This window comes from Muscardinus avellanarius (genome assembly GCF_963383645.1).
Source record: "Muscardinus avellanarius genome assembly, chromosome: 10".
Taxonomy (NCBI): Eukaryota; Metazoa; Chordata; class Mammalia; order Rodentia; family Gliridae; genus Muscardinus; species Muscardinus avellanarius.
In genome coordinates, this window is record NC_137796.1 from 76941044 (window position 1) to 76967285 (window position 26242).

At 40.5% G+C, this 26242-nt stretch overlaps 1 protein-coding gene across 2 annotated transcripts in view; it reads right to left on the reverse strand.

Moving 5' to 3' along the window:
* Nucleotides 1–26242, reverse strand: part of SMURF1 (SMAD specific E3 ubiquitin protein ligase 1) — a gene marked incomplete at both ends in the record, with an annotated part of 112506 nt that overhangs the window by 16240 nt on the left and 70024 nt on the right. For both annotated transcript variants that reach the window (XM_080702382.1, XM_080702381.1), the window contains 8 exons: nucleotides 2640–2786; nucleotides 3897–3981; nucleotides 4651–4892; nucleotides 6921–6996; nucleotides 8899–8964; nucleotides 9121–9254; nucleotides 10312–10420; nucleotides 11840–11878. In XM_080702382.1, coding sequence (XP_080558508.1) covers nucleotides 2640–2786; nucleotides 3897–3981; nucleotides 4651–4892; nucleotides 6921–6996; nucleotides 8899–8964; nucleotides 9121–9254; nucleotides 10312–10420; nucleotides 11840–11878 — 898 coding nt within the window. The remainder of the gene's footprint in view (nucleotides 1–2639; nucleotides 2787–3896; nucleotides 3982–4650; nucleotides 4893–6920; nucleotides 6997–8898; nucleotides 8965–9120; nucleotides 9255–10311; nucleotides 10421–11839; nucleotides 11879–26242) is intronic.

Below are 26242 nucleotides of genomic sequence, written 5' to 3' on the forward strand. Positions count from 1 at the left end.
GCCAGGCGCAGCTCTCTCTGATGACAGAACTGTCACCAAGATGAGAGACAACTGCTGAGGGCCACCATCCACTTTAATACATTGGTACCAAAAAGCAACCATTCATCTCATACGTGATCACTACAAATAAGAACAGAAATTGAAAGTCGGGCACACGCTTGTAATCCCAGTGCTTGGGAGGCTGAGACAGGAGGATCGCACAGGTTCAAAGCCAGCCTCAGCTACTGAATGAGGCTCTAAGCAACTTAGTGAGACCCTGTTTCCAAATTAAGCATAAAAAATAGGTCTGGGAGTATAGCCCAGAGGTAGAAAAGCCCCTGGGTTCCACCCCCACTACCACACACACAAAAAAAGGAAATTTATTATGCATCTACTGTGTACCAGTAAGACTGACCAGCACACTATTAGATGCACCTTAGTATTAGAATGAAAACGAGCTGACAGGAAATCTTTTTTTTTTTTTGGGGGGGGGTAAGGATTGAACACGAAGGCATTCAATTTCCACACTATGACCCCATATCCCCCATTTTTTTTGAAACAGGATCTCACTAAGTTGCTAAGGGTCTTGCTTAATTGCTAAGGCTGGCCCTGAACCTATGATTCCTCTGTCTCAGCCTCCAAAGTACCGGAATTATAGGTATATGCCATTGAATCTGGCTAGATAAACTTTTTAAAAAGATATCTCAGTATTTGAGAGGCTAAGACAGGAGGGTCATAGGTTCAAGATGACCTCAGCAATTTAGTAATACTCTCAACAACTTAGGAAGGATTTTTTTTTTTTTTTTGCGGGGAGGGGGTGCTAGGGATTAAACCCAGGGGCATTCTCCCTCTGAGCTATGCCCCCAGCCCTATTTTATTTATTTTGAAATAGGGTCTAGCTAAATTACTGAGGCTAGTCTCAACTTGCTATTTCAGCCTCTCAGGTACTGGTATTGCAGGTGTGTGCCATCATGCTTAACCACACCCCAGCTCTTTTTTTATTTTTTGTTTTGAAACAGTCTCACTAGGTTGCTGAGAGTCTTAATAACTTGCAGAGGCCGGTCTCAAAACTGCACCCTTCTGTCTCAGCCTCCCAAGTACTGGGATTAACAGGCATGTGCCACCACGCCCAGCAGGATTCTGTTTTAAAATAAAAAGGGCTGAGGCTGGGGTACAGCTCAAAAGTAGAATATTCCTGGGTTCAATCCCCAGCAACACACACACACACACACACACACACACACACACACACACACACACACACACGAGACAATAGTGGAAGACAGCAATGAGCACAAGAGCAAACAACCTGAATGAAATCCAGTGGTAACCATGCCTCGGTTTGATCACCCGGAGACTCCTAAGCCTGCTCATTAAGGCAAAATATCAGGGAAATATGGGGCCCAGGACCAGTAAAGTGGCAATGTGGCATTTGCCTTGTTCAAATTTTGCCACTAATGCCAGCTGCCACTTAGGAGAACTATGTGTGATGTTCTGTCCAGAGAACACAATGAGCCTGGAATACTGAATGTGGGGTGCAGATTGTGCCCAGCCCTAAGTTGCTCAGGCCTGGAGGGCACAGGGAAGCCTCTGGCAAGCAGCAGCAGCTCCTACAGCAGCCTCTCCGGAATGTGCTGTGCAGGCCCTCAGGAAAGGCCTCGCTTCTCCATCAGCCAGAGCGCTGCATGCTACTACTGCCATCCCGGGGACTTTGGTTTAGGCTGCAAGTAGGAAAGGGCAGCAAAAAAAATATGGCCTTGCCGGGTATGGTGGCGCACGCTTGTAATCCCCACGCTTGGGAGGTGGAGACAGGAGGATTGAGCAGGTTTGAAGCCAGCCGCGATGGCTTAAGAGACCCTGTTTCCAAATAAAAATATAAAAAATAGGTCTGTGAGTGTAGCCCAGAGGTAGAAGGGCTTCTAGGAACCCCAGTACCACCGGAAAAAAAAAAAAAAAAAAAAAAAAAGGCCTCAACAGTGCCCATGCAAAAAAAGAAAAGTGTGTGTGTGTGTGTGTGTGTGTGTGTGTGTGTGTGTGTGTGTGTTTCTGGGATTTAAATTTAAGAATTTAAATTAAGTTGGGCATGGTGACGCATACTTGTAATCCCAGGACTTGGGAGGCTGAGACAATAAGATTTCATGTTCGTGGCCAGCCTCAGCTACTTAGTAAGGCCCTTTACAACTTCGTGAAACCCTGTTTCAAAATAAAGAATAAAAAAATAGGGTTAGGGATGTAGCTCACCGTAGAATGTCCCTGGGTTCAATTTCAGTATCACAAAAGAAAAAAAAAAGAATTTAAATTATGCCAGGCATTGGGGTGGGGGCACACCTATAAGCCCAATACTTGAGAGGCTGAGACAAGAAGATTGCAGGTTTAAGACCAGCCTTAACAACTTAATGAGACCATCTGTAACTTAGTAAGACCATTTCAAAATAAAAAAATAAAATAGGGCTGGGGATGTACCTTGGAGGTAGAGAATCTCTGGGTTCAATCCCCAGTACCAAAATTTATAATACAATTGTCCAACAAACATTTCCCTACTTTTTTCAAGCTCATTGTCCAACAAACAATACAGTAAATTAAGAAAAAAAAATAGTAGTGCAAGAAAACATTCATCTGTAAATGGCAGAGGTCAACGAAGATTTGTTTAAAAGTCTTACTTCATGATGTGGTGTAACCTTGGATCTGTAAACTGGGTTGTTCGGTTATTATGATCTACAAAATATATTCTCCCAGAAACTGTACTTCTGACTTCCCAACCTGGTGGCAGTGGTCCGAGTTCATCACAATTCACACTGTTAAGGTCTCTACCAAAACGGAAGATAACAGAGAGATTTAGCCACATGAACACAGAGGAGTAAGCACCAGGGTCGACCCCCGGAGTATCATTTCTTACAGAGCACCAGACCAGCAGGGAGCATCTGAACACACAAGTCACATTAAATGCTCAAGCTCAGAGAGGTCTCTTCATGAAAAGCTCCAGAGGGCCCCGGGGAGTCAGGTTGAGGGGGATGTGGAACACACACTGGAAAACTGGCAGTCCTGGGCAGCTGGACAGGACCAGCTTTCAAGTTGGCTTTTGTTAAGCAAGTGTTCGCACTTCTAGGCTCTTGATTAATTACTTCAGCACAATCCACAGAATATGTAAGCACAGAATTACTGACCAAGATGCTTTTGTAATTAACACAAAAGCCTGTCACTTCTTCCAGCAGGGACAAGAGACGCCGCATTCATTTGCAGGTAATATTTCCATTCTAATTATAGATACCAAATTGTAAATTCAATGTAGACTTAGAAAGCTGAAGATAGGCAGCTTATTCTCAGGTGAGACAAATTATGCATAAAAAGGAAATGAGCATTACTAAAAATCTTATTAGGTAGCAATGCCAGTCTAAAAAGGAGAAAGAGAAAAAAGGAAAAAAAAACACAAAGCAAAATTAAAAGAACAAAAGGAAAGAAGAAAAAAAGAAAAAAAAAGTGAACTATGTCATGAGGTGGGGTGGGACTATATCTGAGCTGGGCTCAGCTGTATGGCCCTGTGGAAGGCATTCATACAGAAAAGCTTATTCCCCCAGGGATGTGCCCCAAAGGGCTGAGCAAGAGGGACAGGAATGGAGAAGAAAGGATAAAAGGGTTTTATCCTTATAGTTCCTTTTTCACTTATAAATCATGGGAATTTTTAAGCATAGAAAAAACTGGAGAAAGACGGTAAAGAACTGCCAAGTAACCAACTTCAACCATCACCAACTCATGGTCAACCTTGTTTCAAGTATTTCCCATTTGCACCCTCACCCAGATTTATTTAGAGCAAATCCCAGATGTCGTTGTATTTCACTCATCCATCCTGTCAGTTTGAGCCAGGAGCCACTCATCGAGAAGAGGGCTGGCTCAGAGGGCGTGTGCTGGAGAAAACCTACCTGGGTATCCGTGGGTCATGCCACGTGCTAACGCCAGTCTGTGTGTGCAAAAAGTAAACTTGCCCCTGTACTGTCGTTCTTTGTTCTGCATAAGAAATTAGGGAACACAATTAGACAAGTTCAATTCCACGGACAATCTACAACCAGTCCTCGAGTCCTCTTCGCACAGATTCTGACCCTCCTGTCAACACTCTTTGACTTCAAGAGCAAAGGACTTGAACGGGCTGTGGTGAGCTCCTGCCTGGCTCCCTGGAGGTGCAGCCCCAGCGTTCGCACGCCTCCTCCTTCCTCAAGTGCCCCGGAGGAGGCGCCCCTGTGCCTTCTGCCGCTTCCAGGCCGCCTTTCACCTCTGTCGTCTCTGGCATGCTCCCGATTCTGGACTGCCTGCACACCCAAATCATATTCCCCTTCGCCTTCCTCTCGTGGTGATGGTCGCCTCCGTCCCCTTACTGTCCTTCCCACATTCAAATCACAGAGCGCTGCAAATTCCTCACTTACTTATGCACCACTGGGTTCTCTGATATTAATATGCCTGAAATTTGCACCCAATTTCTAAACTGAGATTGAGTCACTGCTGGTGACTTATGACTAGCCAAATTTGCCACCTCCTTCCCCTAGGTACTTGCCTACACAGCCATACACCGAATGGCTCAGCCACCTGAACACCAGTGAAGGCGTGAACGGGTTACTACAAAAGGGTTTAAAAAATCCAAGCTTTCTGAAATAGTGCAGACACCAGGGCACCTTCCCTCACCATAGCCTTCCGGCAGTTCCAGCGACTGGTGGCCATGTGGTCGGTTCTGGGGTGTCTGTAGTGAACCTCGCACCTCAGGGTTTCGAAGTCGCTGTGCCTGAAGTCTTTGATCTTGACTCGGGGATTCCACAAACCTGCAGTTCCCTCCTCCTGCGGCAGCTCCAGTACTATCTGTGTAGGGGGCTGGTTCCTCCATGAAGCAGCTGAGTGGCCTTCCGGGGCCCGAGTCTTCATACACGGTTCTAGGAGGGAGAAGGGTGCAGCAGGTGCGGGAATGCTGTGGACCTGCACAAGCGGCACACCTCCACATCCCACACAGAACTGTCACACATGTTCCTTCTATTTTCCCTTAACAATTGAGTGTTCCAAGTGCTTACTTTCCTAAAATTCACCAAGTCCAAATTAAAAAGAAAGACAAACTGGGAATAGCAGCATATGGTTTTAATCCTAGTACTTGGGAGGCTGAGAAAGGAGGATTGCAGGTTCTAGACCAGCCTCAGCAATTTGGTAAGGTCCTCAGTAACTTAGTGAGACCCTGTTTCAAAATAAAAATAAAAAATAAAATTGGGCTGGGGTCTCACTCAGAGGTAGAATGCCTCTGGGTTCAATCCCCAACATGAAAAAAAAAAAAACAAAACAAAGAAAGAAGAGGCAACCAAAGGGAGCCACATTTGAACTATCATTAGGGCTGGCCATGGTGATACACACCTGTAATTGCAGCTACTCAGAGACAGGAGGATCACAAGTTAGAGGCCAGCCTCAGCAACTTAGCAAGACCCTGTTTCAAAAAGGGATGAGGGGGACAGGGAAGCCGGGCAGGGAAGCATGGTGCAGGCTTGTAATCCCAGTATTCGGGAGGAGGATCACGGTTTGCAGACAGCCTCAGCTACTTAGTGAGGCCCTTTGCAACTCAGTGAGACCCTGTTTCAAAATAAAAGAATAAAAAATAAGGCAGAGGGTGTCAAATGCCCCTGGATTCCATCTCCAGACCTGTTAAAAAAAAGGGGGGGGGCAGAAGAATGACTCTGGGTTGAGTTCTCAGTACCACATATACTTAAAAAAAGCAAGTCCTTTTAAAAAACTTCTTATATTGAAACTTTTCAAATATATACAAATTGAGAAAAGAACAATGAACCCCCTGCACCCACTAGCCAGCTACAATGAGGACTGACACCTGTCTGCTCTCCAAGTCCTCCCCTTCAGTGGGTGATTTTGGAACCAATCCCAACATTTTATCATAAAAGATAAGGACTTTTTCCATTATTATGACTCAAAGAATTTTTCTGAAAAAAAAAAAAAATCATCAACTGCCAGTCGGTGTTCAGATTTCTCCAACTGCCTCACAAGTCAGGAGCTGACCCAAGTCCACACATTGCACTTGGAAGCCATGGGAGCATGTCTCTTAGGTCTCTTTGATCTTTCATTTATAGGCTCTTCCTTCTTCCTTTTATTTATTTATTTTTTCTTGCAGTGTATTTGAAGACATTGAGCAGCCTGCCTTATAGATACCCCATCCCGGAAGCCGCTTATGGCATTCCTTGGGCTATCTGACAAGAGTCCTCATCCCCTGCATTTCCAAGAGCTATGTTACTTCAGATCATCTCTCTTTTGAAAGGTCATTAGCAACTAGTAATGATTGTTGCCTTGGTCCATTAATTGATGGGGGATAGCAAAATTGTGACAGTGCCCAATGAGTGCTTTAATTTTGTTTTGTTTCTCTTAGTGTTTTAGGATTTCTCCTACTTAGTGTCATGTATGAGTTCATGAATTTTTAATATACTGGGTATATTCTAGTGTATTACAGAGATAGTCCTTACTGATGCTCAAACTGGCCCATTGTGGCCCATGGGAATCTCCCTAAACTGGATCCTGAATCTTTATTAAACTTTTGTGTGTGTGGTACTAGAGATTGAACCCAGGGACATTCTAGTTCCAAGGTATACTTCCAGTCCTTTTTATTTTTTATTTTGAGACAGCGTCTTACTAAGTTGCTGAAGTCCTCACTAAATTGCTGAGGCTGTCCTTGAACCTACGATCCTCCCATCTCAGAAGTACTCCATCACATCTGGTTGGATCCGGAGTCTTTAGGGCACAGCCCCAGTAGTTGGTACAGCTTTCCTTATAAACAAATAAACTGGATCATAGTTTTATCCCAAAGTCCTTCAGTGCACCTTAATGCACAACGACATATGGTAGGAAGGTTACTCTCCTACATGCTAAGAACTGAAGGCAGCAGAGAACTAGATCGGTGTCACCGTGGTTATACATACCCTTCATTTTCTAACAGTCCTCTGCAGTCCACCACTGACCCTCCAGTGCCTATTCGGTCTCGTGTCTGTAAACTAACTAAAACAGAAAAGAATAAGTTGCATTAAAATCCTGTGGTGTTTTATACAATTGTAGTACAGTGAGTCACTGACACTTTACAAATTTAGGTACTGAAGCATTAAAAAAAGGGCACATGTGTACACACACACACACACACACACACACACACACACACACAGATCCTACATTTGCAATATGAAAAATTTTACTCCTGTAGTTGCATATACCACATACCACTTGGAATAGTCTTGAAAACATGGAACAGAAAGGGTGCTGTGTTTCTTATCTATATCCCAAAAATAACAGGATGCAATATTACATTCTCTTAAGTTACATTATTTCTTAAGACTGTGACTTATGTTTAATAAGAGACTGTTTTTAATATCTGCAAAGTCTAGATCAAACTAAATGTTTATGCTCTAGCTCTACTATGAACAACAAATTTTATATATATATTTACTTACTTACTGTGGTACAAGAAATGGAACCCAGGGGCATTCTACCTCTAAGCTATACCCCCTCCCTATTTTTTATTTATTTTTTAATTTTTTGAGGTACTGAGGATGGAACCTAGAGGGCATTCTACTTCTGAGCTACATCCCCAGCCTATTTTTTTATTCTTTATTTTTAAACAGGGTCTCAGTGAGTTGCATAAATCCTCACTAAGTAGCTGAGGCTACTTAGTCCTTACTTACTTACTCCTGTCTCAGCCTCCCGAATGCTGGGATTACAAGTGTGCGTCACCATGCTCAACTCTATTTTTTATTTATTTTGAAACAGGGTCTCACTAAGTTGTTGAGGCTATCCGTGAACCCACAATCCTTCTGTCTCAGCTTCCCAAGTACCAAGATTACAGGTGTGCACCACCATATCCAGCTTGTACAACAAACTTATTTATAAATTTGTTATTAGTTATTTGTTTTTTCCCCCTGGAAGGTCCCTCCACAAAGAAAGGAAGAAATCACAAATGGAAAAGTAATGAGAATTTTTTCATTGGGACTTTTTTTTTTTTTGGTGGTACTGGGGGTAGAACCCAGAGGCTTTCTACCTCCGGGCTATACTCCCAAACTTATTTTATACTTTATTTGGAAACAGGGTCTCACTAAGTTGCTGAGAGCCTCACTCAGTAGCTGAGGCTGGCTTCGAACTTGCGCGATCCTCCTGTCTCAGCCTCCCAAGCGTGGGGATTACAAGCGTGCGCCACCACGCCTGGCCATTAGGACCATTTTTCAGGATGTACACACATTGTTCATTTGTCTAAAACCAAGTCTACTTGAGACAATCCCTAAAAGATCAGAGTTAGAAAGTTACTCTGATGTGCTGCTGTGATTTTCTTTGATTCCTTGTAATGTATACCGTCAACATCTGTATTACCCTAAAATACCAATAAATATGGTGTGGGAAACAGGATAAGCTACTTGATAGACAAATCATTCCAACAGAATGCCTCTTGTCAACACTGTGTAACAATCCCACATTTTAATTGTTCACTCTACATAATGTAATCCTTTGAGTCTATGAATCACATTTCATGGAATTTGTCACAAATCATCTTTGCTTTTTACATTTTTCCCAAGGAAACTGTGGTCCCAGATCTTGCATATATGGCCACTGTTCTTAACATCTACCTTGAATGACGAATTGCCCATTAATGTGATGATCAGAGTGACATTTAAAATTATAACCCTAAATCTTCCTGTAATAGCCAGAGTCACATTAACTCAACTGTAAATGACAGGATGAAGAGAATTAGATAATAAAAACCACACATGATCGAAGAGTTTAGTGCTGAAGAGCTGGCCCATATGTGGTCTGTCCTTTGACGTCTGTCACCATTGTCGGTGCCTACGTCCTCAGTGACGAAGGGCTGAATGTTAAGTTCTGTAAGAGCATCCTTTATACAGATGAGAAAGTTCTTACCCACTATTTGGCCACGAACTGCATCAGTATCTGAGGGATTTAGTTTGCATAGATCCAAACGCTGGTCTGCAAACAAACAATTCAAAACTTAACCCAAGGAAAGTTAACTAGGGAGGAAGGCAGGAATTCTGTATTCAGCATTCAAAACAAAAAAAGCAAAAATTGATGCCTCCTAAGCTTTCTTCAGTTGCGTTAAGAGGCAGAAGAGCATTTGGTTCTTACAGCCAGTATCTTTTAATCTGCTGATGGCATTGGAGAGCAGCCGCACACAGCCCAGGAAGCCCGCTCCCTGTTTCTTGTGAATTTTCTTATGGTTCCACACACTGATGGTGATAGAATCAGTTTTCCCAACATATCTGAAAAGAACAAGCAAACTCATTTTAAGGTGTATTTCTGAATTATAATCGCACTGAAATTTTATCTGATTGACTTATAGTATCCTTATAAAATAATTCTGGCTCTGTATCCCATAAGAAACAGGCGTTCAAAAAATACATACCTACTAACGTCAAGAGGTTGGGGGAAAGGACTACAGCAGCTATGCATGGAGCTCAGGTAGATCACCACATTATTAATAATAATGTTGTAACGAGGTTTACTATATTCTAATCCTTGCATTATCAAGTACCCACCAATTAGGCTTAACAAAGAATATTAGTTTGAACATGGAATCACTTATACATAAAAGCACACTAAGACAGTAACCCCCACTCATTCTCGGTGCAAGATGACCATAGAGATGAACTTTCAGGACAAGAAATGACAACTGTTCTCCAAATCATTTCTGGATCCTCACTGTCACTGAAACTGAATCTCAGAATATGACAGCCATTAAAAGTCCCACCCAAATGTACACAGTGCAATTCGACCAAAAGCATCAGCATTACGTTGATGAAAATCTCTTAGCAGGGACATGAAAACACAAAGGTGCATATAAAATATGCAAAAAGTACAATCCATTTTTTAAAATGATTTGTAGGCTTATGTATGTTCAATCATACAAAACTAAATTTTCTCCTACAAAAAATATATATGTACTAAAAAGCAAATATTTTAAAAATCAACAGAAATATGTGATCATAATAATGCACTTTTTAACTAAAAACTACAACTAGATTTAGGGTTTCACTGAAAAACAGAGGCACCTTAGGACATGAACTATAGCCTGTCTTTTTCCTGCTAAAACAGCCAAGAGATTGAAAGGTCTGAGGCTTACAGTTATAGAAGAAAACATGAAAATCTATGAAAATGCCCAATGCAAGAATGTCTGCATATACAAATTATAAAATTTGGCAACACATATTCATCTGACCATTATCTTGTTACCAGTGAAAAGTCTGCGACTGGTTTGCCCCTTTCTTTCTTAATAGCTTCTCCTCTCTCTCCAGACGACACACGCAACATTCAACTCACAGATCATAGTGCTGGTTCCACTTCGGGTCCAACGTGTTTTTCACAGTGTCGGTTGAATGGCACTGCCCAGAGCCGTCCACAACAATCTTAGCAAAGGGGTCAGGGAGTCCTAGAGGGGAAAGGACAGCCACACGGGTTATTTTATAGAAAGATGTCTCATTTGCATTTGAGCAGAGAACACTTGATCCAGCAGAAAGCAATATCTTATGATGGGAGTGGAGGACAGCTTTTCTGGCTTAATTTGAGAACACTGCGCCTTAGAGCTAGGGAGTCCCTGTTACAGTGAGATGGCAGAGCAGCAAGGGAGGCACAGCCGTATCTTCCCAGCCAGAGGGAGCTGCGAGATCATCTATCGGGGTTTTAAGGAAGCCTGTCCTGGGACAGTTTTAGCCAGCTCTGATTTAAGGTCAGTTTCAAGGCCCAGTAAGTTAACACTGTTTAGCTTTCTATGTGAGACACCCAGTATGCCTCTATGCTCAGATTTTTAGAGGATAAGAAACTGGGAAAATAGGCTTAAATTTCCATCTCTAATGATCACTAAGATAATAAATGGAGGAAAAGGTTTCTGTAATTTACTGTCTTTATAGTTTCTAAAAAAAATAACAGTGCCCAGAAACCTGCCTGCTGTTCTCTGTCTGTCTTGCCTATAGAGGCAAGTATTCACCAAGTCTTAACTCAGTGAGCTCCTAAATGCTAGAGTGTGGATCAGACAGGTTTACGGGATCAGACAGGTGGCCAGGTCTAAGGGCGTTGGAGACAGACAGACCTGGAAGGGAGCCGCTGCTCCAGAGCTTCCTGGCTACCTGGATGAAGCTGGTGGGCCTGCGTTTCTCATCTTTAAAGTGTGAATAATGTCACTTAAGAGCAGGGCAGTGCTCTTGGGAGGACAGGAAAGTGGGAAGAATTGAATGCTGCAGGTAAATTTCTTACATTAAGGAGTAATTTCTTCCTTTAGGAAAGAATTCTATTTTTACAATTCTTTTAATTATAGAGCTTTTTTTTTTTTTTTTTTTTTTTTTGGTACTAGGGATTGAACCCAAAGGCCTTTTACCTCCAAGCTACACCCCAGCCCTTTTTAGTTTTGAAACAGGGTCCGGGATTACAGGTGTGCCCCAGCACAGCCCGCTTGATTATGGGGCATTTAAATGATTTAATTTTTAAAATTTGATTAGCAACTTTATTCAAACCAGTTATTTTATAGAAAGATGTCTCATTTGCATTTGAGCAGAGAACACTTGATCCAGCAGAAAGCAATATCTTATGATGGGTGGGGAGGCAGAGAAAACTGGGTGCGGCTGGAGTGGAGGATAGCTTTTCTGGCTTAATTTAAGAACACTGCGCCTTAGAGCTAGGGAGTCCCTGTTGTTACAGTCGGCTGGAAAATGAGATCTGTCAGACCATGCATTTCTACTCCACGACTTTTAAGAAAATATACCCAGTGGTTTTTGTTTTTTTAAGTTTAAAATATTCATTAAGATACATGAGTAATATTAATATTGCAAGAGAGGAAAAATGAGTGTTTACTTACTGAAAAAGTCTTTCTTTGCAAGGTTCTTGGCACATAATACTAAAACAAACAAAAAATACTGGAATTAGGATTTGTAGATAAGATTTTCACTATTCCTGGGCTATATCTGCAGTTGGGGGGAAAAAAAAGGATTCTAAAAATTATCTTTGCCAATGATTCGTATTTCAAATTTAGGTCACATTAAACAAACAAAAACCCAGCCACTAAAACGTGTCTTCTTCTCAAATTGGGGGTCAACTATAACAACTCTAAGATATACTAAACTTAAAATCATAAACACAGAGATGAATTTATCAATATGTTCTTAAACTATATAAGCTCTCATAATCACCAATTTTAAAAAAGACCAGAAGCTGGGCATGGTGGTACAAACTTGTAATCCCAGTATTTGGGAGGCTGAGACAGGAGGATCACAGTTTTGTGGACAGCCTTAGCTACTTAGTGAGGCCCTTTGCAACTTAGTGAGACCCCGTTTCAAATACAGAATAAAAAATAGGGCGGGGGTGTAGCTCGGAGGTAGAATGCCCCTCGGTTCCATTCCCAATACCACCAAAAAAAAAAAAAAAAGGGACCAGAACTGCTAACAATAGCAAAAGGATCTATACATTTCTTTCTCAGGAGCATTCTACCTCTGAGCTACACCCCCAGCCTATTTTATTTTTTTATTTTGAAACAGGGTCTCACTCTGTTACTAAAGGCCTTGCTAAGTTGCTGAGGCTGGTCTCAGACCTGCGATATTCCTGTCTCAGCCTCACAAGTACTGAGCTTACAGGCATACGCTGCCACACCAGCTAGAGCTATGCATTTCTTTTTCTTTTTTTCTTTCTCTTTTTTTGTTTTGGGTGGTTCTGGGGTTCCTGGAAGCCCTTCTACCTCCGGGCTACACTCCCAGACCTATTTTTATATATTTTTTTAAATTTGGAAACAGGGTCTCTTAAGCCAGCGCGGCTGGCTTTGAACCTGGGCGATCCTCCTGTCTCCGCCTCCCAAGCACGGGGATTAAAAGCGTGCGCCACCACGTTATGCATTTTTGATGGTCTGATAAATAGAATTTTAAGGAGGAGGGTGCTAGGGATCAAACCCAAGGCCTTGCACATGCAAAGTACATGCTTTACCACTGAGCTATACACCTTGAGGTGTTAATACAACTTCGCAAATATAGACTTTGCTATGTTGGAGAATAGAAAGCAAGGGGAGAGTGGTAGAAAATATGAAGCCATAATCAGTGTGTTGTGAAAGACAAATGACAAAATATACCCCAAGAGTCTAGCACAGTATTAGTACACCGAAAGAATACAATTAATACTATTATTATTTAATTTATTTCTAAATTTTATCAGTTACTGTTAAGAAATTCTGTCACCATAATACCTGCTACACAGTAAAAGTTACTATATCAGCTGGGTGCAGTCCCACAGGTCTACAGCCCCAAAACTTGGGAGACAGGCGGGTCACAGGTTTGACGCCAGCCTCAGCAACTTAGACCCTATTTTAAATTAACAATAAGCAAAAAAGACTGAATTGCAACTCAGAGGTGAAATGCCCCTGAGATCAACTCCCAGTGCTGAGAAACAATAAATAAAATATATAACCCAATGGTTTCAAATGTTCTTGTGGAATACAATGGCTTTTAACCAATCAAATTTAAAGCATTTGCATCATCCCCCCCAAAAATTTCTGCATTCATTCTTCATTTAATCTCAAACTCTCCAGCCCCAGGCAAACACTAATCTACTTTGGGTGGCTGAGAAGTTGCCTATTCTGAACATTTCTTATGAATGGAATCATGGTACATGTGGTCTTTTATGACTGGCTTCTTTCACTCAGCAGAGTGTTTTTAAGGTTTGCCTCATTGTGACAAGAGTCATACTTTATTCCTTCTTATAGCTGAGTAATCCATTGTATGGATATACCCTGCCCCCCGGTTCATCAGCTGATGGACTCTGGGTTGTTTCTACTTCTTAGCTATTTTTATAAATAATCCTGTACAAGTTGGTCTGTAGACACATTTTATTTCTCTTTGTTGTAAATCTATGAATGAAATTGCTAGAAGGATAAGGTAATGGCATGTTTAACATTTTGAGGACCTGTTTTCTACAGTATTGGCACCATTTTATATTCCCACCAGCTGTATATGAGGGTTCCAATCACTCCTCATTAATACCTGCTAGTGTCTCTCTCTGTGGTTTTGTTTTCTATCTCTGTGGTTTTGATTTACATTTCTCTGATGACTAATAATGCCTTTAGGCATCTTTTCATGTGCTTTTTAGCTATTAGCATTTTCCCTTCAGAGAAATTTCTTTTCTAATCTTTTCTTCAGTTTTAAAATGGGTTATCTGTCTTTTTATTATTGAGTTGCGATAATTTGTTATACTAGCTTCTAAAAACCCTTATTAAATATGATTACTTTCTCCCATTCTGTGGGCTATCTCTTCACTTTCTTGATAGTATCTTTTGAAGCACCAAAGCTCTTAATTTTAATTAAATCCAAGTTATCTATTTTCATGATTCGCTTGTGCTTTTGGTATCAAAGATGGCTTTGCCTAATCCGAAGTCTTGAAGACTCACTCTCATATTTTCTTCTAAGGGTTTAATGCTACCGATCCTATGTAAAACTGGCAGTTCCTCAAAATGTTAAACACATAGTTATTTTATTGCCCCCAGCAATTTCACTCACAAGCTTATAAAGAAAGAGAAATGAAACATGTCTGTATAATAATTTGCACAGAATTATTTATAAAAGCTAAAAAGTAGAAACCATCTAAATGCCCATCAGCTGATGGACTCATCTGTTAGCTCTTAATATATATTTAGGTCGTGAATCCATTTTAAGGAGTTTTGTTGTTGTTTTAAGGTTGTGAAGTGGCCCAACTTCATTTCCTTGCAGGGGAATATCCAGTTGTTGATGCACCATTTGTTAAAAAGATTGTTCTTTCTCATTGACTTGTATTGGCAGCCTTGTTGAAATGATCAGCTCACTATAAATATGAGGGCTTATCTATAGTCTCTCAATTCTACTCCACTGATCCCCAAGTCTCTCCTCATGCCATGACCACCCTTTGTTACTAAAGCTTTGTGGTAACTTCTGAAATCAGGAAGCATGAATCTTCCATCATTCTTCCTTTTCAAGATTTGTTTTGGCTTGCCGGGTGTGGTGGCTCACGCTTGTAATCCTTGCGCTTGGGAGGCGGAGACAAGAGGATAGTGCAGGTTCGAAGCCAGCCGCGCTGGCGTAAGAGACCCTGTTTCCAAATAAAAATATAAAAATAAAAATAGGTCTGGGAGTGTAGCCCGGAGGTAGAAGGGCTTCCAGGAACCCCAGTACCACACACACACACACACACACACACACACACACACACACACACAAAGATTTGTTTTGGCTATTCTGAATCTGTTGAATTCTCATACGAATTTTAGAAATCAGTTTGTCAATTTCTGTAGCAAATGCTGGCTAGGATTTGACAGAGATTGCACTGAATCTGTAGATGACTTTTCAAAGCACTGCCATCTTAATAATAATCAATCTCCTAAATCCACAAATGTGAGGTATGCTTCCATTTGTTTCTCTTCTTTAAATTCTTTCAGCTTTGTTTTGTAATTTTCAGAGAATTAGTTATACACTTCTATTAAGTTTATTCCTATCTTATTCTTTTTTATTACAAATGGGATGTTTCCTTAATTTCATTCAGATTGTTCATTGACCACGTACTGAAAAATAAATGATTTTTTTGTATATATCTTGTGCCTTACAACCTTGCTGAACTCATTTATTACCAGAATGCTGTGTGTGTGTGTGTGTGTGTGTGTGTGTGTGTGTGTGTTGCTTTGCATTTTCTACATATAAGGTCCTGAAAATATAGCTTTAGTTGTTCCTTTCCAATCTGGATGCCTTTCTTTTTCTTGCCTAATTGCCCACTACATTAAGTATGATACTGAATACACATGGTGGAAATCCTTCTCTTATTCTTAGGAAGAAAGCATTCTGCTTTTTAATCAAATGAGTATGACATGAGCTGTGGGTTTTTCATATATGCCCTTAATTAGACTGAGTAAGTTTTCTTTTATTCCTAAGTTTAAGTATTGCTTTTTCTTTTTTTGGTGGTATTGGGGTTCCTGGAAGCCCTTCTACCTCCAGGCTACACTCCCAGACCTATTTTTTTATATATATTTTTGGAAACAGGGTCTCTTAAGCCAGAGCAGCTGACTTCGAACCTGCGCGATCCTCCTGTCTCCGCCTCCCAAGCGCGGGGATTACAAGAGCGTGCACTACCACGCCCAGCTAAGTATTGCTTTTAATCATGAGATGGCATTTGATTTTGTCAAATGTTTTTCTGCATCTATTAACAATTTCACTTGGTGTTTGCCTTTATCTACTAATATGGTATTATTATATCAATTGATGTTCAAGTGTCAAACCAACCTTGCATTCTGTGATAAATTTCACTTGGTTATGGTGCATATTTCTTTTAGTAAGCTTCCATATTCGGTTTTCTAGTATTTTATTAAATTTTTTATATCTATATTCATAAAGGATATTGGTCTATTGTTTTCCCTTCGTTTTTATTGTGTACTTTGTGTGTGGGGTAGGGTACTGGGGATTGAACTGGGGAGTGGGGCTTCTACCTCTGAGCTCTATCTCCAGCTCTATTTTTTATTTTGAAACAGATCTAAGTTTCTGTAGGCTGGCATCAAACCTGCAATCTTCCTGTCTCAGTCTCCCAAAGTGTGTGCTGCCACAGCCAACTTCTTTGTGTTTTTGTTTTGCTTTGTGTGGTACTGGGAATGGAACTCAGAGGCCTTCTACAGAACTTCTAGTTACACCCTCCAGACCTATTTTATTTTTTATTGGGAAACAAGGTATCACTAAGTTGCTGAGGCTGTCCTTGAACCTGCAAGCGTATGCCACCATGCTCAGTTCTTTGTGATATTTTGATATAAGAGTGATACTGTCCTTATAAAGTTGGGAAGTATTCTCTCTCTTTCTCCCAGGTTCTGTTAAGTATTAGTATTAATTCTTCTTTACCATTTGGTAAAATTCATCAGTGATGCTATGTAGCCTAGAATTTTCTTTGTGGAAAATGTTTTATTTCTGTTTTTTTTTCCTTTTCTTTTTGAGGTGTGTGTGTGTGTGTGTGTGTGTTTTACTTGGAATTGAACTCAGAGACACTCTACCTCTGAGCTACACCCCCAGTCCTATTTATTTATTTTAATTGAAACAGGGTCTTGCTAGGTTGCTGAGAGTCTTACTAAGTTGCTGAAAGCTGAGCTCAAATCTGTGATCTTCCTGTCTCAGCTTCCCAAATATGGGATATTAGGAGTGCACCACCGTGCCTACCATGAGAAATGTTTTAAATCACTAATCTCCAACTGGGCGTGGTGGCGCACTCTTGTAGTCCCAGCGCTTGGGAGGCTGAGATGAGAAGATCGCACAGATTTGAAGCCAGCCTCAGCTAATTTGTGAGGCTCTCAGCAACTTAGTGAGACCGTTTCCAAATAAAATATAAAATAGGCCTGGTAGTATAGCCCAGAGGTAGAAAGCCCCTGGGTTCCACCCCTAGTACCACAAAATAGATAATAATAATAATAATAATAATAATAATAATAATAATAAATCACTAATCTCCAGTTTTTATAAGTCTATTTGGATTTTTCATTTCTTCTTCAAACTCATTTGGTAGCTTCCTCCTGGAAATTTGTTGATTTCAGTTACCAATTTTTTTGGGCATACAGTTGTTTATAGTATTCCCTGATGCTTTTTTAAAATTTCTGTACAATCAGTAGTAACATTTCTTCACTATAACCTTTATATCCTTCCTTTCCACTTCAGTCTGTTCTGTAGATAGATCACAACTTGTTACAAATTCAGCTAGTGTGTTATTTTTATTTACCTAATTACAAATATGCCCAAAAACATGACAAATATGAATTAAAAATGCATGCTTCTAAAACCTCGTCGTCCCTCTTTTCAGCATTTGCCTGGCTAATCTTACATGCTTATTTTTTTATAAATTTGAGGGGATTTTTACCTCTCTATAATCTCGAGTATTCTCATCCTTGAATGTATGCTGTTTATCCACCTTTAAGTTCTTTAATGCTCTTAATTTAAGTATTTAAGGTATTTCACAGAGGTCTTACACATCAATCAGCTTTTGGAACATTCCTCACATGGGCAAAATGTGCTGTTTCCTTCAGCTTCTCCTTTCTTTCCTAAAGCTTTCAACATCTCAATTGCTCTCACATTAAGCTCTAAGTGTCCAAAAATGAAATTGAGCCCTTCCCTTCTGATTCAAAACCAGTTCCTCCCTCAGGACGTCATGACTTCAGAGAACACCAGCGAGGCCATCAACTGCCACAAGCCAGAACCCTGCATCTTCTCCTTTTGCCTCTCAATCTCTCCCAAAAAGTGGTCACTCTCCAAACACTCAACACCAGCTAAGATGAAGTGATCGTTTCAAGACTTAACGCCCTCAGGTCTCTCCTTTTAAAAAATCCTACAGTGGATTCCTGCTGCAAAACCTCAGACTTGGGATGCTTTGACCCTCCCCGCCTCTCTAGAACCCATCAGATGTGAGCCCTCAACTTCTGAGGAGCTGGTGCTAAATTGCTTCTAAATGCAACAACTCTGGTCTCATATCTCAAAAAGATTACTCTTTATTCATATTTACAAGGCTAGCAATGTTTTGATTTAATGCTCATTTCAGTGGAATCTGATTACATCATAAAATGGAGAAGGTCTTAGTAATATTAGCACAAAGAAAAATTTGCCTCAATTTTGTATAAAGGGCATTTGGGGTCGTTCTGAATCTAGTTTAAAGGCATATGGTTTCTCCTACATAGTTTTGTGATCTTTAGATGTAATTTTCTTTGCACATTCTAGAAAGTATAATGACTGTAAAAGATAATTCATTGCACAGCATAAAAATCCCACTCTATTTAGATTTACCAATTGTTTTTAAACAAATAAGTTTATGCACCAATTATGCATGAGCTTCTGGGGCAACAACAGTGGATAGGAGAAATTTAATCTTATAAAAAATTAAGCTTAAAAAAAAAGGAAAGATGGCTGGGAGTGGTGGTGCACGCTTGTAATCCCTGCGCTTGGGAGGCAGAGACAGGAGGATCGTGCAGGTTCAAAGTTAGCCGTGCTGGCTTAAGAGACCCAGTTTCCAAAAAAAAAAAAAAAAAATATATATATATATATATATATATATATATATATATAAAATAGGTCTGGGAGTGTAGCCCAGAGGTAGAAGGGTTTCCAGGAACCCCAGTATCACCAAGAATGAATGAATGAATGAATGAATGAAAGAAAGCGCGCAAGCAAGCAAGCAAAGCTTATTTCCCTCAATCTTGGACAAATCCCATCTCTTTCACCCCATGTTTCCTAATCACATTCCAAAGCTCTCCTGATGGTGGGGATGTGGTAAGAGCCAATCACACAATGTTCACTAAGCATCTGAAAACATGGGAAGCAAGTGTCTTACTCACATAAGACAGGGTCTCAGCCAGCCGGAATGGCACACGCCTATAACCTCAGTATGTGGGAGGGTGAGAGAGGAGGACTGCAGGTTTGTGGCCTACCTCAACAATTTACTGAGGCCTTCTGCAATTTAGCGAGACTCTGTTTCAAAATTAAAAAATAAACCAGGTGTGGTGGCGCATGCCTGTAATCCCAGTATCTGAGAGGCTGAGACAGAAGGAGAGCAGATTCAAGGCCAGCCTCAGCAATTCAGTGAGAACCTCAGAAACTTAAAAATAAAAACTAAAAAAGGCCAAGGGTATCACTTGGAAGTAGAATGTCCCTTGGGTTCAATCCCCAATACCAAAAAGCACAGACAGGCTGTCACAAGAGTCTTATTTATGGTTTCCCGCACTTCCAGGATGAGCTACTACAGAATATTCTAACTTGAGAAATATTCAAATATGTGTCAATACCTCACACTTTTCTATCTACCAAGCTAGAAACTTTTGCTGTACTTTTTTACTCCCCATACTTCCTCTTAAATTTATGTGTCCTGTAACTTTTTCCTCTAAGTGTTTCTTGAAGTTGTCCTTTCCCATTTTTCTACACCCTTTCCTATGCTGAATGTCATCTACTCACAACGCCCTCCCTGACTAAAGCTTCGTCAGTCCATTAGCCACCAGACCCATCTTTATTTTGTCTTTTTCTTTCTTTCTTTCTTCCTCTCCTTTTCTTTTTTCTCTCTTTCATTTGTTTTGAAATAGGGTCTGGCTCTGGTGCCCAGGCTGGTCTCAAACGAATCTCAAACTGCTGAACTCAAACTGTAGTCCCTACCTAACTACCCACTGGAATATGAGCCACAGGAAGGCCGTCTTCTGAGCATGTCTAGCACAGAGCATGGGGCCTGGCACACATTAATGTTCAATAAATGTGGAAATAAATGAGTAACTGATTGACTGAATGAATGAATGCCTCTTTGGTCTCTGCAAGGGCCTCTTCTGTGAGCTGACTCCTGTGACATCCTCCGTAAGATCCGTCTATCCTGCACACTGAAGCCTGCAAAGCTGGCTCTTCACAACAAGTCGGTGCTACTGCTTACAGTATTGTTAGTGGCATTTGTGTGGCACTAAGAAAAAGAAGGTTCTACAGTTTCAAACCAGAAGTACTAGTACAATGAGGGGGAATAAAGTATGTATCAAAAAGAAGAAAAAGAGCCTCAGGGCATTTGGAACCTTTTATTTTAACAAACTCTCATTAACAATCATTTTTACACTTTGAGGGATCATTTCCAAGGATTGCTAGGCCACTACATTTCAAGGATATCTTAACTGAGATACATACTTAACTTCTGTATGCTTTCCCTCCTTGCAGTGCTGAGGATGGAGCCTGGGTCCTGCACACTCTAGGCAAGGGCTCTACCATGGAGTTACATAACCTAGCCCCTAAATTTTACTTTGAAATGTTGCTCTTTCTATTTCTCCCTTCTGCCCCAGAGAATCTGCAGTCCCTGAAGTAGGATGACCCCTTCCTGGGTGAAGACCTGAAGACAGGTCTTCACAGGAAACAATTTCCAAAGGTACTGTTTTGATACCTTTCCTTTGGAAGCTCAGAAATGTGTCTCATTTAAAGTCTGTCTCTATAGGACAATTCCTATCTCAGATTATGATTCTCTCTGACATAAACCCAACTGGATGTTTCTCAGCCATGTTAGGGTAGAACAAGGCCATTGAGGGCAAGGGTCATTTTATAAGTAGAAACATATTTCCTTGCCTCATACCAGAGGAAAATCAGGTATTCATTAGTTTTGTCTAACTATTTACAATCTTAAAGCAATCAACTCTCAGATCAGATATATATTTAATGTTATCTTCCTATACATGTTTATATTTCCTTTCTAACATCCCTTCTTCAAATGTACATATATGACAATGTTGCTTAATTTCAACAATTCATTCCCCAGTGTCTAGTATCTCCTATCTCCTGAAAAGCTCTTGGTAATTTTACAACCAGGAACTAATGAGCAGTCTGCAATTTGAGCTTTCCAACACCACCCAGGAGAGCAGACTGTCTCCCAGACAACCGTCTGACCTGGTACACCTGCCAAAAACACTCAATGAAACTTATCAATGGAATGGCACTGGGTGGCTTAGAAATTTTGTATTGTGAAAATTTAAGCATACAATGTAATTTCTCTTAGTATAACTAATTAGAGCAGCTAAAATTAATTGAATGCTTACAGTGCAACTAAGTACATGCATGACCACATTTACAAAACATCACAATTCTATGAAATAGTTACTATTTTGATATTTATCTTACTGGTAAGAAAACTGAGGCTTAAAAGGTTAAATGACCTGTTCATCTGCAGCCACAGTTAGAAAAAGCTGCCAATTCTGAGTAGTGAATTTACTTATGCACATTTAGCCAACATTGCTGATCAACGACCACAGCACCAAGCTCTTTTCTAAGTTTCAAGGACACCAATAGGAACAAAACAAATGGAGCTTGTCAGGGGGTAGAGGGGCTGCCTAGGCGGGACGGTCTGCCTTCTAAGCAAAGTGAACCTAAAATCGCTTGCTTATTGCTTAAAAGAAACATAAAAAACTAAGTAAAATTGATTTCTTAAGCTTGGGATATCCTCCTAAGGTGCTGTATAAAACTAAACCTTTCAGAAAGAAAATGAGTTTTAACCCCCAAAAGTCTATCATTAGATAAACAGGATTTGATCCCTCTAGAAGGGAACTGAGTTATATCCATCAAAAGGAAATATCCAGAGTTAAAGTGGAAAATAACCCAACAAAAATCTGAACATGCTCACCTGACTTTTGAACACCTATTAACACAAATGGAGCTCCATTTTTTTTCCTATAGTGCCAAAGTGTGAAATACAAAGAGAAAAGGGAAGGAAGAGGGATTTAGTGGGGTAAATGTTAGAATTAAGTCAACTAGTCTGCAGTATGATCATGAGGCCAGATTTACACAGGCAAGAAAGAAAAGCAGGAATAAATAATCACAGTAGAAAGCATTGTCAGCATTTTCTCTTATGTGGTCCCTGTGCTACCAAATAAGGCATTATTAATTTCATGCATGGAGCCAGGCATGGTGGCACATGCCTGTAATCCCTATACTAGGACAGCCTCAGCAAACAGTGAGACTTTCATCAAACTAGTGAGACCCTGTTTCCAAATAAGAAATAAAATCAGTCTGGAGGTGTAGCTCGAAGGTAGAATGCCTCTGGGCCCAATCCCCAGTACCACAAAATAATAATAATTATGTATTAATTGTTAATAATAATAATATATTAGTATAGCAATATATTATTAATATATTGTTGTTATTATTATTATTATTATTATTATTATTATTATTATTAATTCATGGGAATGTCAATGGAAAATCCAAAGCGAGGACAAAGCTTAGTAAGGTGATGCACTGCAAAATCCCACACATGGGCCAGAAAACACTTGAACTTAGACAAAGTCCCCTATCATTTCTTTCCTATTATCACTTTACAGTGCTAGCTTCTAGGATACTGAAGTATTTAATGATATTTTGCATGCTTTTATTGCAAAATCTTTTCTAATTATTTAGCTAATCATCATTCACATCATAAATTTAGTGTTGAAAAACAGCAGCTCTGAGACATTAACAACTGCTCAACGTGGTGGATGCAGCAAAGTTCCTGGGATAAGAACTGACCTGTCTCATAACAGTTCCCTGAATTAAGCTACTACATTAACTGAGCATTAAGAATGAGACATTTTGTCACAACATTAAAACATTCAAATCTGTGCAGCCCTCAATGGATTTATAAGATCGTTTAAAACTTTTTAAAAACTTTTGAAGATGACCCATCAATTCCACCCCTTGGTATGTGCTCAACAAAAATGCAAGGATGTATGTTCACAGTGGAGTGGAGAGGCCGTAGCAGCAAGTTCATAATAGCCAAAGCCTGAGAACCACTGAGATGTGTATCAACAGTACACTGAATAAAGAAGCTGTGGTAATTGCAAGATGGAATAACATACAGCAACTAGAACGGCAAACTTTATAGTTTGCCATACACACATTTATGAATGAGTCTCATGAACATGATATTCAGTGAAGGACAGAAGACACATGCATTGTACCAAGCCATTTGCATAAAGAATAATACCATACAGAACTACTAAAGTCAGGCTGGTGATTACCCTTCAGCAGGAACGGTACAGATTGGAAGGAATCATGAGGAAGTGTCTGGGAACTAGCCGTGTCTACTTCTTGGTCTGGTGCTGATTACACATGTGTGTTCAGTTTATGAGCATCCAGTGAACTGCACATTTAAGTGCTTGTAAATCAATCATAAACATCAATGGAATAGAAAAAGTCCAAATACAGACCCATTTCCAAGAAGATAATCCAGTGAGAAAAAAGAAAATATACTCTTTTCCATACAGAAAAAGGAAATATCCGTTGGAAACAGGATATCCTTATGGGGAAAAAATAAACCTCAACCTTTATCTCATATCATACACAAATACTGACTAGAAATGGAGCATAGATTTAAACATAAAAACTACATATTTGGCCAGGCGTGGTAGCTCACACTTTTAATCCTCGCATTCAGGAGGCAGACACCGGAGGACTGCGGTTCTCGGACAGCCTCAGCAACTTAGTGAGACCCTGTTTCAAAAATCAAAAAGACTGAGCCGGGCGTGGTGGCTCATGCTTGTAATCCCAGCATTCGGGAGGCTGAGACCGGAGGATCGCGGTTCGCGGACAGCCTCAGCTACGTAGTGAGGCCCTCTGCAACTCAGTGAGACCCGGTTTCAAAATAAAGAATAAAAAATAGGGCAGGGGGTGTAGCTCGGAGGTAGAATGCCCCTGAGTTCCATCCCCAGACCCGCAAAAAAAAAAAAAAAAAAAAAAAAAAAAAAAAAAAAAATCAAAAAGACTAAAAAAATAGGGCTGGGATGTAGCTTGGAGGTAGAATGCCCCTGGGTTCCACCCCCAGTACCTAAAAAAAACAAACAAACAAACAAAAAAAAAAAACCTACATATTAAAATCTAAAACCTTCCAGGCATGGTGGTGCATGCTTGTAACCTGGTACTTGGGAGGCTGAGATAGGAGGATCAGAGGTTCAAAGCCAGTCTCAGCAACTCAGTGAGGCTTGCATCAACTTAGTGAGACCCTTTTTCCAAATACAAAATAAAACAGAGGACTGGGGGTGTAGCCTAGAGGTAGAACACCTCTAGGCTCAATCCCCAGCACCAGACACACAAAAAAAGGGTGCTTTAGTGGTGGTACATGCCTGAATCCCAGTACTTGGGAGACTAAGATAGGAGAATCATAGGATCCAAGCCAGAAGGCCATAACTTAGACCCTATCTCAAAATAAAAAATAAAAAAGGTATGTATCTCAGAGATAGAAACCCCCTAGGTTAAACCTCCAATACCACAATAAATAAATAAGTGTGGAGACGTCAAAGCCAGTGCAGTGTCATGCCTATATTCCCTGCTATTACAGGAGGCTGATGCAGGAGGAATGCTTGACCCCAGGAATTTGGGACCAGTTCTGGCAATGCAGTGAGGCCCTGTCTCAAAAAGGAGAAGAGGGGAGTAAAAAATCCAAACTAACCATGGTGTTATATGATGATATATAATGGCATGGGGTGATAACTGGCACATTCAGTTTGAAAAACGGTTATGTTTCTCATACCATTCTCCGTTAAAAGGAAATAGGACTCTAGAGAAATGGCTGCTTTCAGGGCTGGGACAAGTGATCTAAAGGATGTGCATCCTGTAAGTGAGCATCTGCAGTGAAGAAGGTAATGAGACACCTAAAAAGAGAGACTCCACTGCACTGACAGGGTATGCCAAAGGCCACAGAGCGGCTGATGGCGCTACCAATGGACAGTGCTGGAATATTCTGAGCAATAAAACAAAGTAGTACAGAGCCATTACCCAAACTAAAAAAAAAAAAAAAAAAAAAGAAAAGAAAAAAATCAATGTCCATGAGTCCATACTGATATTAATAAATGATTGAGTAAAGTAATAATGGGGGGAAAGAGACAAGCCTAATGTGCAGATAAATTATGCAGATACTTTACCCTCAGGAAGGCAGCGCAACTCCACGCTGCTGTGACCTGTCGTGGTGACTGCCTTCCAAAGAGTCTAGTACACAAGGAGCGGGGAAAAGATAGCCGGGAACAATGGGGAACACCTATAACCCCAGCATGTGGGAGGCTGAGACGAGAGGATTGTAGGTTCATGGCCAGCCTCAGAAACTCAGTGAGGCCCTCCACAACTTACAGTGAGACCTTGTTTCAAAATAAAAAATTAAATAGCACCGGAGGTGTAGCTCTGAGGTAGAATGCCCCTGGGTTCAATTCCCAATACTATACACACACACACACACACACACACACACACACACAGCCCCCCCCCCTCACAAAAGTAACCTTTTAGTGGAGAAATCTGACATCCAAACCTCACGCAGGTGATCAAAGTGTGTCAACTGGGTTAGGCTAGGTTGTGTGTCATGATCAGCTGTGAAGAGAATGACACTTCCCTTCCCCTGTGCTCTCCCTCCCCAAAATACACCACCCTGTTCTAATCTTGAGCAAAATATCAAATTCCAACTGAGTAAACTCTCAAAACAGTCAAGGGTCATCAAAACCCAGAAAAGTCTGAGAAATTGTCACTGCGGAGAGGAGCCTAAATTGACAACTAACGTCATTTATATCCAGGATGCAAGCCTGGAATAGAAAAAGCCATCAGGTAAAAACCAAGAGGATCTGAAGAAAGAACAGACTTAGTTAATAATACCTTATTGATACTACCTCATTAATTATAGCAAGTGTATAGCACTAATGTTAGATGTTAATAACTGTGGAGACTGGATGTATTCATGTGGAGAAACTCCTTATGTTATCTTTGCAATAATTTGTAAATCT